At 46.1% G+C, this 17279-nt stretch overlaps 1 protein-coding gene across 1 annotated transcript in view; it reads right to left on the reverse strand.

Annotated features, from left to right (window-relative positions):
• Window positions 1–17279, reverse strand: part of TPH2 (tryptophan hydroxylase 2) — a gene marked incomplete at its 5' end in the record, with an annotated part of 101242 nt that overhangs the window by 63621 nt on the left and 20342 nt on the right. Inside the window, 2 exons of the mRNA XM_081084919.1 lie at window positions 486–621; window positions 3856–4052. Coding sequence (XP_080941045.1) covers window positions 486–621; window positions 3856–4052 — 333 coding nt within the window. The remainder of the gene's footprint in view (window positions 1–485; window positions 622–3855; window positions 4053–17279) is intronic.

Raw genomic sequence — 17279 nt, forward strand, 5'->3', positions numbered from 1 at the left:
ATGAGCCTGACTGGTGTTGCTCAGTGGTTGAGCGTCGGCCTATGAACCAGGAGGTCATGCTCGATCCCCGGGGTGGGGGGAGGGCGTGCAGGAGGCAGCCGATCAAATGATTCTCTCCCATCATTGATGCTTCTATCGCTCTCTCCCTCTCCCTTCCTCTCTGAAATCAATTAAAAAATATACATTTTTTTAAATGAGTTGATGAGAGCAGAGCCCGCAAGGTAGGAATTATCCCGATTATTGGAATTTCCGCGTTTCTTTCAATGAAACGTTGTCTATATGGACCATGGCTTTATGAAAGCTACACGTGACTCTCAGAGGCCCCGTGTGCCCAGCTGAGGAGCCTGAGCATCCAGTAAGCTCTTCCTTCTCGGGTGAGTGCTGTGCCCCTCACTGGCCAAAGGGTGAAGTCAGGGGGGAAAGAGGGCCTGGTCACTTCAGTTTGGTGTCTCCCGCCAGCCCAGGCTCCCCGTGTGGGTACTCACGGTTCCGGGGTGTAGAGGGGGTCCGAGCCGTGCCGGATGTACTGGGTGCAGTGGAACACCCTATAGGCCAGTCCCGCCAGGAAGTCTCTCGGACTCAGGTATCCAGCCACCGGCCTCACCGTGAAGCCAGATCTTTCTAAAGAGGCAACAGAAAGAGCCAACTAAATGCTAAACCAACAGGACTTGCTGGGCCAACCAGCGCTTTCTGTTATTTATAGGGTTGTTCTGGAAACAAAGTAATCAAGGTCCTACACCTCTTGACAATTGAATGACATACACAGTTGACCCTTGAACAACACGGGTTTGAGTGCCCAGGTTCATTTACATGTAGATTTTTTTTCAATAAATACAGTCAGCCCTTTCTATCCGCAGGTTTCACACTCACAGAGTCCACTAACTGCGATCAAAAAACCTATTGTCACAGTCCCCGCCGTGTTTTCCCAACCGCAGATCAAAAATCCTGTTTGATCTACAGTTGTTTGAATCCGGGGTGGGAGGGGCCAACTGTAGAGTCAAGTTACATGTGATTTTCGACTGTGCAGGGGGCCCCTGGATTGCTCAAGGGTCAACTGTACTGCTAACAGCTATCACGTCAGTGGCTTCTGATTACTAAACTACACTGTCCAGTGATGGTTTCCAGGGAAACAAGACATCTATGAAAATGGAAAGAAAAGGTGAAAAAAGATTAAAGGATTTAAATACAGAAGCCAATTTAGGACCAGAAGGCTCAAATACACAGGAGAGGATTACAATCTAAAGTGATGCTTACCACGTATTACCTGGTATCTTTCTAAACCACCCACACCCCACCCCCATCCTCCCCCCTTCGTCCCCCAGGTAGGGATCCCTCCTTCGGGTATGTGGTCAGTTAACAGCTCATTTACTCCCTTCACTAGCTTCATGGAATCAATTCACATCCCAGCTTTCTACTGTCAATATCACCTAACTCCTTCATTCTGTATTATTGTTTCTGTGATATTATGAAAACAGTCACATCAATTACTCCAATTTGAAGAGGGACATGAAAGCCCTACATGCTTTATTGGTTTATAGTAAGAGGGAATCAAATAAGCAGAATATAATAAAATCTATGAAACCGCTCTATGCTGCCAGCTCAGTTAGGCTGTAGGTGGATCGTCAGCGTCTCGGTTAAGGGCTGCCTCCTGCTTCTTCCTGGTCAAGGCCCAGAGCATTTACCACAGGAAGGCCTGTCTTCCCTCGGACACCAGCACACCAAAGGCTCCCGTTCTGAAAACCTCCCCACATTACGAGAGCACCTTAGAATGTCCAGAAATGGTTTATAAGGACAAAAAGCAATTAAGCTTATAGAACCAGTCTCCGTGGAGTTTCTGGTTTCTGCGTGGACATTACCCTGTCCTCAGGCCGCCTCAGACCCCTCATTCTAACAGTATTATGTTCATGCCAAAGCTTCCGCTTTGGATTGCTCCCCATTGGATATCAAAAAGATGAAGTGTATTTTCTCCTTTTTCTATTTTGTATCCATTAAGCCAGTGTGTCCCACTCATGGGGGACATGACTGTGGTAAACAGAGGAACAGTCTTTATTTTAATAGTTATGTACTTTATTTTTATATAAATTGTTAAAAAAATATACCTATCACAGCAAGAACTTTGAATTTGTGGATACCATTGCTTAAAAAGTGTTCTTTTAAAATAAATTAGATATTTTAAAAGTCAGTCGATTAAAAGCAATAAAAACACTGACATTGTGCTTGCTATGAACCAATGAGTGATGCAAACCACACTCCCAGTATCCATTTCACCAAGGGTCGTGAGAAACAGCAATAAAAACAATAACAACAACAATAATAGTAATAATCACTAAGACTCCGCTACATTTAATGTGTGTCAAGCAATAATGTTAGGGCTTTAAGATATATTGGTTAGTTTCCCCTCCCAACCCTCGTGAGCTAGATAATAGTATTATCTTCATTCACAGAGAAGAAACCCAGAGGCACAGAGAGGGTACGGTAACTCATCTAAGGCCGCAGAGCTAGGAGCTGGCAGCACGCAGGCTCCTCCAGGATCCGTGCTATATGCTATGCCACCTCTCACAACACAAATGCTAAGTTGGGAGACAGATATGGCAAAGCTCGTGGGATGGTGTTCCAATTCCAGGGGTTTGAGAACAATGCAGTAAGAAGCAAACCCCGTAGGTGAGCAATCAGGCCCATGGTAAATATGTAATATGCACATAGCTCCGTGGGAAACAAAGAGGGGCATGTCAGAGGCAGGGCTTTAGGGGAAATGTAATCTAGTTAAACAATATAACAAAAGCTGATTCCCCATCTCTGTCCCTCAGTAACACACACCGTGTGTGGTGCTCACCCGCCCTGGTGCCGGGTGTGCTGCTCAGCGTGCCAGCTGTCAGACCACACCCACCTCCCTCCTGATACTCAACATGATCTAGGAGAGCTCAGAAAGGCTGTTACGATCAGGATTCATAGAGGAGCAGGATTTGTCCTGAGCCTCAAAGAGTAGGTAGAATCTGAGTAGGTGAAAATGGGCTGACTTGTCTAGCCAGGGGCAGAGCCTGAGCAAAGGTGTGAGGGCCCATAGCTGGAACAGAGGGCTGTGAGCAGCTCAGTCATAGCAGGAGACAAACTCGGAAAGCTGGGTCAGGGCCTTGAATTGAGGCTGAGCAATTCAGAACTTGACCATGTAAACCAGACCCAGCACACTATGGCCTGTAGTCCAAATCCCGCTGGCAGCCTGTTTCTGTACACCCATGAGCTAGAAACAGTTCTTACATTCTTTACCTGTCATATTTAAATGGTTATAGAAGTACCTAAATAGGAACCTTCATTTTGCCTCTCGGCCCACAAAGCCTAAAATATTTACCATCTGGCCTTTTACAGGGGGGAAAAAAAAAGTTTGCCAACCCCAATAAAACAAAGGAGAGGCACTGATATTTCTGAGCAGAGATGCCAGGCAGAAAGTCGTGTGATAGGGAGCTTTATCTAGAAGCAGTGGACAGGGGAGGAGAGGGGAGAGGACATGGGCATCGAGGTTATAAAGTGAAGGGGACTTCAACTTGAGTGGCGGCATTGGAGTGGGAAGAAAAGAGTGTTCACAATGGGTCACAAAGCTAGAGTGGCAATACTTAAGAGGCCATGGTAAGCTGAATAATGGCCCTCAAAAAATATCCATGGCCCTCGATCCCCTCCCTGAACCTGTGAATATGTTTCCTTATGTGGCAAAGTGGACTTTGCAGATGTGCTACGTTAAGGACCCTGACATGCAGAGCTCACCCTGGGTTATTCAGGTCACCCGCATCAGAGGAGGACATGGGTGTCCTTGGAGGGCAAATGAGGACGCTGGCCGGGACGGAAGCCTGTGTGAAGCCTTACCTTTCAGAAACACAGAGACATCCTCAAGCTGAGGCACGTTGTCCTCCCTGTAGCCACAGTATTTAGTCAGCAGAGGGAAGTTTTTCAAATACTCCCGGCAGGCGTGGGTGGGATAGAGTTTGGAGAGCTCCCGGAATACAACGCCCCAAGTTTTCGTTTCTTCCTCTGTGTACTCCACCCTGGGGATGGGCTGGCCGCTAGGCAGGAGAGAAGACGAATGAATGATTCCAGCTCTGGGTCACTGACTTAAGTGTATGCTCACCTTCATACCTATTGCAAGTCAGATTCTTACAAAGTGGGACACCTGAGTGTCTAAAAGGATCCCATCAGTATTATTATTATGTTTTAATATATTTTTATTGATCTCAGAGAGGAAGGGAGAGGGAGAAACACAGAAACAACCATGGTGAGAGAGAATCATCAATCAGCTGCCTCCTGCATACCCCCCACTGGGGACCAAGCTTGCAACCCGGGCATATGCCCTGACCGGGAATCAAACTGTAGCCTCCTGGTTCATAAGTCGATGCTCAACCACTGAGCCACGCCAGCCGGGCCCATCAGTATTATTTTTTAGAGTTAAGAGCTAACCTTCTAAAATTGTGCTTTCAGACTTCCACATGAATGGTTTGATTAAGTTACAGCTTCCCCTGTCCTTATGGAAATTTGATAAGATTTATGTTCTTACTCTGAGATCAGTAACAAGTAAGAGTTCTGGGTTGGAAGGAATGGTTTCTGTACAAAGCTATGCTCTGAGAGCCTTATCGGCAATTGCCTGACAACAATAACAAATGAATGTTGTTACTTGAAAATAAAATTGCCTGTGGGTTCTCTGTCCCGTGTGGGGAACTCACCCCAATCTCCAAGTGTAATTTTAAGAATATTTGTCCAGTGTGAAAAACATCTGAGAAATACTAAAAGACTATGCTAAGTTTAAAACTAGGAGTTTTGCAAACTGCAAAACAGGAGCATTTATTACACATCATGCTGAGACACGTGCACATTAAGCCCCTCAGTGGAGGAGAGGGGTCAGCAAGCTTTTTCTGTAAAGGACCAGAAAGTAAATATTTTAGGCTTGTGAGCCATATAGTCTCTGTCACGATTGTTCAATTCTATCATTGGATCTTGAGAGCAGCCCTAGACAGTACATAAACAAATGAATGTAGCTATATGTTTTCTTACATATTATCCATATTTTTTTGCATTTTATTTTTCAGTTGCAGTTTACATGCAATATTAGTTTGTATTAGTCTCAGGTACATAGCTCTATGTTCTAATAAAACTTTCTTTACAAAAACAGGCAGTGGGCTAGACCTGGCCCACAGACAGCATGTACTGATGCCTGGTTTAGACTATTGAGAGGTGGCCCTGGACTGGAGAGGTCAGGGAGAGCTTCCTGGAGGAGGCACAATGTAAGCTGAACCTTGTTGGCCAGGTATGACCTGCAAGTTCACGACAGGAAGAAAGGAGGGAAAGAAATGCTGTTCTAACAGTAGCCAGCAGCCATGAGGAGGGAGCATAGCTCCTGCTGCAACCTGGAAGGGAACACAGACATGAGCTTTTGCAAACTATTGCTTGAGGGTCCAGAATCTGAATTTAGCCTCTGATTAAAATACCTGTTTGGAAAATAAAATTTGGGTTTGAGAAAACCTCTCACGACATGCTCAACAGCTACCTGCAGCGCTCCCCTCTGCCTACCCTGGCCACTTTTCAGAAATTCTGCCTCTGAAGTCAACAACTATATGCACACAATGTATGGAAGCCCAAATATATACACAGAAAACTAGGAATTCTACCTCAGCAGGCCACATAATCCCGCCTGTGTCAGCAGCCACCACATGAGCCTGTGCCCAGGCAGCAGCAGGCACTCAGGGATGCTGTGGGGCATCTTCCACCAGCTGAGACCTCCCCCACAGCCCTCCCCACTTCCCACCCCTCCAGCCCTGCCCAGAGGTAAAATGGGGAAAGGGAACTACAGCCAGAGTAGGCTCGCAAACTGCCCCCTGCCCCCCACCCTCTACATACTCAATGTTCTTGCCAAAATGATTTCTGTTTAAAATTCAGGTAAAATTGTGGTTCCCACTGCCTCAATTTTTTTTTTAAATCCTCACCTGAGGATATTTTTTTCCATTGCTTTTTAGAGAGAGTGGAAGGAAGGGAGGAAGGGGGAGAGAGAGAGGGAAAAAATCGATGTGAGAGAGACACATCAATTGGTTGACTCCTGCATGCTCCCTGACCAGGGGCAGGGGAGCAAGCCTGTAACCCAGGTATGTGTCCTTGACCAGGAATCAAACCCACGACCCTTTGGTGCGCAGTCTGATGATCTAACCATTGAGCAACACCAGCCAGGGCCCCGTTTTCTCTTTTTTATTAACTGCAGTACATGAAGGATGAGGGGATAGCACACACGGAAGAGAGAACCAGACATTAACATTTGCTTTTTCTAACTACCAAGAGGAGGGCTGATACAAACCAAATTAGAACAAGATTCGCACCGTTTAAATCTGGTTGCTGATAGCAAATAAATTACAACCTGGTGAATATTGGCTGAGAAGGTCAAGACTGCTAAGACTTAGCATCTGCATGAGTTCAGAATGAAAGCTTGAAATGGACAGATAAAAAAAAAATAGAAAGGACATAGGAAATAAATATATAAACGGTCCAGGAAATTCAACAAAATCAATTTGAATCGGGTAAGCCAATACAGCTCATCAGAGCTGTGCACAGTCGGAAGGTAAGAAAGCGATGAGGCTGAAACGATAAATGAAATATTGAGAAGCCATTTGAAAAGAATCGTTAGGTCAAACTTTTCCCTTTGACACCAATCTGCAAACATGCCGCGTTTCAGAGGGGAGCGGGCTATGTCCCACAGGAAGCAGCAGCAGAAAAACAAGTGTGAGTTAGGGGAGAAAGAAAGGCGCACAGATCTGTCACTCAGTAATGAATGCCTGGTGTTGCAATCTTGGACATGCAGATGGTCATGAATATTCTCATTTGTTGCTGCTTGTTTGTCCTGCCTGAGTAGCTAACTAGCCTGCTCTTCTGAGTGAATGGCTGATGCCGCATTGCACTGCTACCTGGATCGACCCCAGGTAAGTCTGACTGCCCGTCCCATCACGAGATTGCTCACACTGCTCTGACCACCCCCCTCCCCCGGTCATCTTTAAGGGAAATGTTTAAAAATCAGCTTCACCACAAAGGAAAGGCTAGTTTTATCCATTTAATTTCTATTTAAAATATCCAAAATACAGAAAAAAATAAGAAATTTCCCATTTTTCTAGGGAGTTAATACAGGGATATAATATTAGCTCATCTTTGAGAGCTGACTGTGGTGCCAGACAATTTTTTAAGGCTAAGTGTTTTTATATGAATTAACCCATTAGACTCTCCCAGCAACTCCATGAGGTAGACACTATTATTATCTCTATCTGCAGATGAGGAAATTGAGACGCAGAGAGATTAAGCTATTTGCCTAGAATCATAGTGTCAAGTTTACCACTCAGTCAGTCTGGCTGGAGACTTGATTGACTAGTACATACCAATAAAATAAAAAAGATATTCCAGCCCTAACTGGTTCAGCTCAGTGGATAGAGCGTCGGCCTGCGGATTCAAGGGTCCCAGGTTCAATTCTGGTCAAGGGCATGTACCTTGGTTGTGGGCACATCGCCAGTAGGGGGTGTGCAGGAGGCAACTGATTGATGTTTCTCTCTCATCGATGTTTCGAACTCTCTATCCCTCCCCCTTCCTCTTTGCAAAAAATCAATAAAATATATTTTTTTTTAAAAAAAAAAAAGGTATTCTAGGCACCAACTTACTTTCACATGCCAAACTAAAACAAGGTTTGTGGGTATGTGTGTTCATATGTAAAAATCGCATATACAATGATATGTAATCATGATGCTCATGTATATTTGTAGATCACATAATTCTGTAGATACTCTCCTGCTTATTCACTCATTGAACCTTCTCAGTAAGACAGGGATGTAGTGCTGGGTTCCCCTGCAGAATGAACCTGTGCTTAGGGAACAAGGATTGCAGGAACGCCTGTGTTCTTTTCCTCTACACTCTGAGATTTGTAGTCATGGAGAAAATCAGAATTTATGGCACTTGCTTGTACTTTGGATTCATGGGGTTTTGTGACTCGTACGTGAAAAAGATGACAGAGCAGTGTCCTGGCCTTTTTAGGGCCTAGGATACACACCCATGTATCATTACGTACCTGTCTGCGGATAAACATTATAATGCCTATATTTCAATGTCCTAAAACACTTCTCTGGTCAAAAACTAAAGTCACTTAAATACTCCACGTTCTAGAGAAAGCCCCAGCAGCTGGAGCCAACCATCTCCCTGGAGGTCTTGTTAAGCAGCAGCAGAAATGGCCCTACCGCCCACAAAGTCCTCTCCATCGCCCTGCCCGCCAGACCCCACCCACCAGTCTTAACAGAGAACCAGGGATGTGTAGGGTGGTGAGGAGGCCAGGGGTCGGGGGACAGGCCGGTTCTTTCCCCTTCCCTGCATGAGGAGGGCGGGCTGCGCCACGAGAACCCTTTACAAGGTCTGCGGATGCCCTAGAAGTGGAGTCTGGCATCACATGGCCCACTGGACTCCTGCTGAGCGGCAGGGGCACAGGTGGTCCCTGATGCTGCCACAGAGGGAGCAGTAGCGAGCCAGTCCTGGGGTTGTGTCTGGAAGCCTGGGAGTCTGGCAGGCTGTGGGAAGGAGGGGTTCCTGTAAACATGGAGCCTGCTGCCCAGCAAAATCTAGATATTTCCATGGGATCCAATGTGGTGTGCCAGAAGGAAGATGGAGAAGCCTCACCCCTCCAGTTTGCTAAGTTTTTAGGAGGCAGAATGCCCAGGGTCCCATCACCCCTGAAGAAGAGGCACTGATGGGCAGGTGCGTGGGGAGTGCCCAGCTGTGGTGCCCGCCTTGGAGAGGGGCTGGAGGTATGACCACTGGCAAGGTCAAGGGGGGGCGTAGCTGCAGGGGTGGGGGTGGAGGGAATGGTCTCGCCCCAAGAAAACTGCATAGAACACTGTGCAGAGACCATTTCAACAGAGATCACCCCATCGGAAAGAGTCTGTCTGAACCAGGGTGATGTGGACTCCGGCCTGTCCGCCTATGACATTCTAACAATCCGATAAAAACCCCTCAACTTCCCCCCTTCCTCCTGAACCCCTGCTCCAGAGGAACTAGGTCCTAGAAGAAAGGAGAAGGTGTCTCGGTAGCAGAGCGCACACACACACTACCAATAACAAGGGGTGGGGGGGAGGGATACACGTTGAATCAAGTTTGATATTAATCTTTTTTTAAATGAACGGGACTAGGTCTTAAATACCCAAATGAGACTGCACTAATAATTGAAAATGACAGGAAATTAGACGTTGCTAGGAAACTAGCTCCCCAGCAGGAAAGTAGGATTCAACACAATACAGTGGAGTGCAGTGAGCAGGGAAAATAAAACCATCTGATGTCGGTATAAACCCCAACAAGATGAGACTCTTCAAGAAACTCATTATACCTAAACATTATCATCAGGTCCCTAGGGAGTTCCTCCATTTAAATGGAATTCGTTGGGATCTGGAATTCTCAACAACTACCACAGTTATTAGTCACAGATCTCTAAGTCACCGGAGAAAAACAGATGTCACTCTCAGAGGTTTCCGCTCACGGCAGATCCTGCCCCCTGGCCAAGGAAGGCGAAGGCCTTATAGACACCACAGGGAACCAGTGCTCACCAAGATGTACCAGGAAGAGGACGAAGGCAGTCACGGTGGGGATTGCGGCTTGACAATGGGGAAAACTCCCTGGTGCCTGATGTTACTCAGAGATGACGAAGAACTCTCTAAGAAGACACTACAGGCCGTGGGAGGCCCCTTTCTGCCTGGAAGGTTAAACCCCACTCTTCCTTGAGGCAGGAGGGTGATTCTGAAACACCTGTCTTGTCCCTGCAGTGAGGAGAGACTGGAAAGTGCACAGACAAACCTCATGGCGGGGCCAGAGGGGGAGCAGGTACAGACAGTTCTGCTACGGAAGCCCTGAGCTTGTTAGAGCAGAGCTGTTCAACAAAGCCATTCTGACACTGGAATCCAGGGACGCGTACCCCGCTGAGGCGGAAATGCTGGGGTTCTGTACACAGCCAGGTGAATAAGCAACAATGCTTTCATTTGATTTGACTATTTGATCCTCTCCCCCAGCAGGTCCAACAGCAAGCTCTTTTCCTTCTATGTGTCTTTTTTAATTTGGTGGGATTGGGAAAGATGTGATTATGGGGTGTGTCCTGGCGGCCTGCTGGAGCCCTTGCTGTGAGCATGCCTAATGTGAGATGCAATTTCTCTGCTTGTGTTATCTTTAGAGAAGCTCCAGTGTCGGCAAGCAATGCACTTACTCAGTGGAGGAAGATGTGACAGGCTGCAATTGATAGTATTTACATCAAGATGATCAGACTGGCTGAGACACAACGTGGATTGTGTTCTTTGAAAACAGCTGGACTTCCTTGGCAGCAAGGACCAAACAGAGCAGAAGGTAAACAGAGAATTGGTTAAGGGGACGGGTGAATCTGATAGAAATAGTTAGGAGTGAACTCATTTTCTCTTTTATTTCATTTTGTGTTCGTAGGGGCAGGAGACGCCTGACTTATTCAAGAGCTGCTCATCTGCCTGGAATAGACTGTCTCTCTCAGCGCTGCCTCATCTTTTCTCTCCTTCCCCATCTTAGACATTTCTCTCTTGATTGACATTTCCACCTGGGGATGGTAACAGGAAACGGAGAGGAGGTGAATGTGAAGTTCCATCAACTTTGCAACTCATTAACAATCAGCAGGTCCTCCAAGGCTCTAGCCTGCGAGAGCCTTTGGGGAAAGATTATGGGGAAAGGAAGGCAGGAGGTCTCTATCTTTGTTGCTCCTTGAACTATGAGATGAATGTGCCACGCTCCTCAATGAGCATACCCTGAATTCTACACCATGCCCAAGGAGCTATCTGTAATTCATCGTCTTCCCTGCCCATCCAAGAAAGCACAGAAGAGTATAGAACAGCGACGTTGGCATTATTCTAACATTATTATAGAATAATCTTTATTTTGGCCTAATTTAATTTAAAAGAAACATTTAGCATTCACAAAATTTGCTGTTTGTTACATGTCTTACAACTGAGGTGACACAGCAGTGTGCAGAAATGTCAGTCAGTTCTTATGACTCTTACTCTAGCTGGGAACCACAGTGTGACCCAGTACTCTGCTGGTTGGTACCACCATCATGAACTAGTACCACCTGCAGCCAGGCATCTCCAGAGTGGAGCCATGTAGTCAGTGAGTGTCCAACAGGAAGATGGCTTATGTCCCTGAGACTGGGAAAAATGTGGCCATGCCCTAGCCTGTTTGGCTCAGTGGATAGAGCGTTAGCCTGTGGACTGAAGGGTTCGGGGTTCGATTCCCACCAAGGGCTCATGCCCGAGTTGCAGGCTCCATCCCCAGTGTGGGGCATGCAGGAGGTAGCCAATCAATGATTGTCGCTCATCGTTGATGTTTCTATCTCCCCCTCCCTCTCCTTTCCTTTCTAAAATCAATAAAAATATATATGGATTTTTTTTAAATGTGGCCACAAAACAGGGAAGAAAAAAAAAATATATATATATATATATATATATATATATATATATATATATATCCTAAGTGGAATGGATGGATTCCATCATAGTTATACCATAAAGCAAATGCCTTTTTTTTCCTACTGATTTCTAAGAGTCTATGAGAAAAACTCTAAGGCTCCCACATTTGATAAAATTACACTTCAGAATTCAGACCATAATGGACACTCAGTCTATATATATAAAAGGCTAAGTAACCAGCCAACCAGCCGACCGGCCGGTAGGTATGACACAAACTAACCACCAGGGGGCAGACTCTCAATGCAGGAGCTGCTGAGTGACAGCAACTTTGCAAAGTGTTCTCTCGTACTTCAGGACCCCTCCGGGGATGTCAGACTGCCGGTTTAGGCCCCATCCCCACAGGCCAGGCTGAGGGACCCCACCTGCCGGGGGATCCCCACTCACTCCACAGACGCTCTTTGAACCCTGGAGCTGTCTCAGGTATAGCCAGCCAGGGAGGGACTGCAGAGGTTGGCTCCAGGGCATGTCCAGCCCATCTCATCCAGTACCGCCCCACCGGCCACCTTCTAATTAATTTCCTTTCAATGTGCACAAATCCATGCACTGGACCTCTAGTAAGTTTATAACAAAATACTATCAGTAATACCTAAGGGTAAAAAAGTAAAATTTCTTAAAATATTACTCTGCTAAATCTATTGCCCGATCACAATATATGCTTCTTGAAAACAGGGATATTTGTTTGCTTTGCTCATTTTTATATCTCTGCCACCCAGAGAAGAGCCTGGAATACATAGCTGTTCAGTAAATAATGTTTGTGGAATAAGTAAATCAACCAATTAGGCCAAAACAAGCCACAGATTAAAAGGTTGAGAAAAATTGTAGTTGTTCATCAGACAATCTTGAAGATAGGTACTCATCTTACTTCATCTCTGCTTCATATACTTTAATTGCTATGGAAAACGCAGCTCAAAGACTTTGAGGTTTAATCAGATTGCTGGTAGCTTCATTTATCCTTATGTACTACATAGTTTACGAGTAAGGTTTCCTTTTTTCTAATGATCTCAATTCCGGTTTCCTAGGCACTGTCACCCATCATACTTGCAGCCAAAAATTTTATCAGGAAAGAAAGCAGCATCTACCAATCCAAAGGGACATAAAACCAAGCCTAACTAAACACAGACATGTTTCCTTGGCTGGACATCTTAATGAATGAACTTCCAAAGATATGTTCAAAGCCATAGGGCATGAGGATTGAATATTATTTTTCAAAAAGGAAACTCACGAATCACCACAGTGACTTAACAACCAGCTGAGCTGTACCAAGCTTTCCAATCATTCAAGTTGTCTGACATCAAGTGGCTCAATAGGGTTCATTCGATGAGGAGACTGGCGGCCTGCGTCAGCTCAGCTGCGTGAGGAACCGTCAAGGCGCATACTCATTTCCAGCGGGCCCCCTAGGCCAGTCGGGGAAAGAGCATTTGTGATCACATATTTTATTTGCTTTTGCAAATGAGTTTTGCACACATGAATTTTCCTAAATGAGTCTATGGGCCCTAAGGAACTTTCCAATGTTAGAAAGCAAAAAATGTGCGTCTGTTTTGTTCCTATTGTTAATATTGGTGCTGCCTTTGTAAGAGACATAATGAAAACAAACTACTGTAGCCAGGGAGCCTCGGGGAGAGAGGAGCTTTAACTCCGGGAAATTGTTTTTATTTATCCTGTGCCCCAGGATAGGGCTTCCCACCATTTTCTCACCTTGCAGAAAGCCCTCTGCACATTCAAAAGGAGTGATTTTCTCCTGCCAAAACTACCATGAAATTAAACATCAACAGCAACAACAATGGGTCAAGCAGCCATTAAAATGTGCATGCTCAACAAACTCAAAGAAGGCCATACAGAAAAGAATTTAAATTCAATAGCAGTCAACTGTGGGGAGCCCGAACTCAGGCCCTGTTCCTCATAACTCAGTCCCTGGTCCTAGAACTCAGTCCCTGGTTGCAGAACTCAGTCCCCGGTCGCAGAACTCAGTCCCTGGTCCTAGAACTCAGTCCCTGGTCCTAGAGCTCAGTCCCTGGTCCTAGAACTCAGTCCCTGGTCCCAGAACTCAGTCCCTGTTCCTGGAACTCAGTGCCTGGTCCCAGAACTCAGTCCCTGGTCCTAGAACTCAGTCCCTGGTCACAGAACTCAGTCCCTGGTCCTAGAACTAAGTCCCTGGTCCTAGAGCTCAGTCCCTGGTCCTAGAACTCAGTCCCTGTTCCTGGAACTCAGTCCCTGTTCCTGGAACTCAGTGCCTGGTCCCAGAACTCAGTCCCTGGTCCCAGAACTCAGTCCCTGTTCTCAGAACTCAGTGCCTGGTCCCAGAACTCAGTCCCTGGTCCCAGAACTCAGTCCCTGGTTCTAGAACTCAGTCCCTGGACGGGCGCCATATGTGGGGAGCCAGCACGGTCATGGCATACTCATGCCAGCTCAGCCTGGTTCAGTGACCCTGAGTGGGGGCGATGAAAGGCTTAGAAAAGACAGACAAGAGAATGAAAGCTGGGTCTCAGTGGGATGCTGCCCTTCTGATGGACAGCACCAATACCCACAAGCCATGTCTTTATTTTATAGCTGATGCCATGAGGCAAAGTAAGGGCATGACCAAGATGTTTACAACATTCTCATTGCTTTCAACCCTACTCAACTACATGCACCTGAACGCTATCACACAGGCACGTGGGGCCAAATGTTTGGACCATAGGTTCAAGCTTACAACTATAGCTGTTGGCTATAACTGTGCTGGAAGGCTCTGCCCTCCAAGCTGGGACTTGCAAGTGGAAATGAGAAGACTGTGCCCTCTCCTCAGTACAAGGCTTGAACCTGTCCAAAACACTGTAGCTGCGCCCCATAGTCAACAGTCTCAGGCCACGGAGATGAAGAGACCCAGGTGAGGTTCTCCCAGAGCCCACTCCCAATCCCATACATCTTGCATCTGGACACACAGGGACGGAATGCTACTAACTACCGGGCCCCAGCTCTTTCAGGGGTGGATGTGGGGATGCAGTTATTCTACAGTTCATGGCCTAACAATAGCATCCACTCACTCATTCATTCGTCCATTTAACTATAACAACAATAATATAATAGCACAAGACATGGATTATGGCATATGCTGCTCACCTTCTAGGCTGATTAAATGACTGTGTGCATCCCCATTTTATGGTTGGGAAACTGAGGCTTGGTAATCTTCCCAAGATCAATCAGCTAGTAACTGGCATAGCAAGGACTCAGATTTCGGAAGGCTAGCTCTAGAGATCCCACTCAACCAATACGCCTCCCTGCCAGGGACTGAGTACCTAATGGTATCCTGCATGGAGTTTGGTCTCTGCTTCCTCATTTGACACAGAGGAGAATAAGACAAGTGCACAACACTGAGCAGATCCAAAGACATGTCCTCAGTAAAACACCTGGGCCAATAGCTAACGGGTACTCAGTATAATTGGGTCTCTTCCTCTGGGTGTACAGAAATGAATAAAATTTCATCACTTCCCTGCAGGGCCAGAAATAGGTCTGGAGATGACAAAGCAGCAGTCTTTCGGGTAAATCCACTCAGGTCTTGGACAGGACTTGTGGAAGTAATTTTAATCTTTCAAGTTCGTGGAAATCATTCTACCGTAAAAATACTCAGACCTCGTTCCCTGTGAAACATTAGAATTTGGTGCAGCTTCTGGCCTTGTCAGTAATACCCAGCCTTACTGTGTTCATGTTTCTCACAGCTGTGGGAGCCATGCTGTCATCAGGCAACATCCCACGGAGGCATTTATGCACATCTAACAAACCCATCAAGCCCCCAACATGAAAAGGAGAAACCTTTTCCAAACCAATTTTCCCTTTTGTTTTTCTTTGCGACTCTCGGGCCCCCTTCCTTTCCACCATTGAGCTGAACCTCGGGCAGTGAGAAACGCTCGGCATGAAAATGGTTCTCCCATAAAGCCAGATCGTTTAAATACTTACAAGAACTCATGTACACCGAGAATTCTGTGGAGCAGAATAACTTTTAAAAAACCCAAGCCATTTAATTCTGTTGCTCTTGTTTTCAACTTGATTGATTCCACCTGTGTCAAATAGAAGTTGCTATGCCGATTTTATTTTATTTTATTTTAAGAAACAAAGGGTGTGGCCTTGGGCAGAGAACGATATTTAGATTCTCTTAGAACCCCTAATGTGACCTTCTTCGGAAACTATTCTAGTCGTCTGGGAAATGACCCCAATACTACAACTATTTGGTTTTGTTCTACTTTTCAATTTACCGCTCCATTTCAAAGAAATTAAAGTATCCACAGCTCGTGTTTACGCAGGAGTCACACCGTACCCAAACAGCCCCATATATCTCAGCTTCATTCAAAACCCGGGAAAGCAAATCAATGGAGGATAATGAAATGGGATAAAATTAGCTCGGTCGAGAAGAAAACATATTTGCCTTCTAAGGTGCCTCTTCTCAAAAAGACAGAGAAGATAATAAATTAAACCTTGGACCCACAACACAATAAAGCCCACAATTCATCAAGAAACTGATGAGGAAAATGTCATTAAAGATAAAAACTTGCAACCATCGCCCCCCGCCCAAGTTTTGTTTGTTTTTTTCCCCCTGTTAAGAAAGCATAACTTTTCCCTTTCGTTCTTCCTCTGCCTTCTATTTGTTTTGTTTCCAATTAAGATTCGCCTATCTAAAAATAGGTAATGTAGCACTCAGGACTCCTGTTAGTAATGTATTCCTTTAAGCTACCTTCTGAAACCGAGCAGGACCCATAAATCATGCCTCTTCTCGCATGAAATGAGAAATGCTAAGGTCAACGAAAATTTCTGGAAAGGTGCAGAGGTGGAGCCACCCCAGTTATTTTGCTGCAAGTTGCAATAATTGCAAATGCCTCCTAGGAAAACCTCCGCAATGAGTGGTAATCCTGCGGCCCAAACAAAAGCTAACTCGTCACAGCTACCTGGAAGCCCCAATATGCACAGAACTGGTAACATGAGAAAAATTCTGAGGCGTCCTACATGAAATTACAGCACGGCGGAGGGTAAGAAACAGACAAGAATTGCTAACCAGTTAGTAGCTGTGGAACAACTGACAAAAGACTGCTCACACTCCTGAATGCCTGTGGGAGTTCTGTATCACCCTCCCGGCCGCCTATTAGCCGCCCACTAGACGCCGGACCCTGCTTGCGGGAGAACGGTCACGACTGCTGCCTACCAGCCATCAAAAGTAGCAAATGTTTCCTTGTTACAGACCATGCATCCAGCCTAGAACGGCCCTGCTTCACCTTTTCCCGCCCACCCTCCTCATCTGTAGCCAATGTAAATCTTTCAGAACTTACATCTTTCTTCCCCAAACCTAACGTATGAAAGTGCCCGTCAACTCCAGCTCAGGGCACGCGTTGCCTGTCCGTGGTGCCCTGCGGCTGCTGGTTCAGTCCTCAGGCCCCAGCACCTGGTCCTTTTCTGGCCAGCATAGGCCTCCAGACCCCCTTTCCCTCAGAAAACCTTTCAGCTGTGAGAGTTGTTTTAACACTGAGCATTGGGAGGTCAGAGGCAGAGCAGCAAACAGCTCTACCCACTATCTGCCCAGCACTTCTACTCAAGGGAGCCTACCTTTGTCTCTGATCACCCACCTCCTTCCTTTCCTTTGACAACCTGTGGCTGACTCCTGCCGAGTCATCTAAAGAAAAGAGGAAACTGAGAAGACCTCCTGAGAAGTGAGGCGCTGGCTGAGGAGCCCAGTACGCTTATTCCAAGGCTCGTCCATTCCATCCTTTGTGTCTATCCAGCATCTTAAAACGCATGGCA

This window comes from Myotis nattereri, assembly GCF_964212035.1.
Source record: "Myotis nattereri genome assembly, chromosome: 2".
Classification (NCBI taxonomy): domain Eukaryota; kingdom Metazoa; phylum Chordata; class Mammalia; order Chiroptera; family Vespertilionidae; genus Myotis; species Myotis nattereri.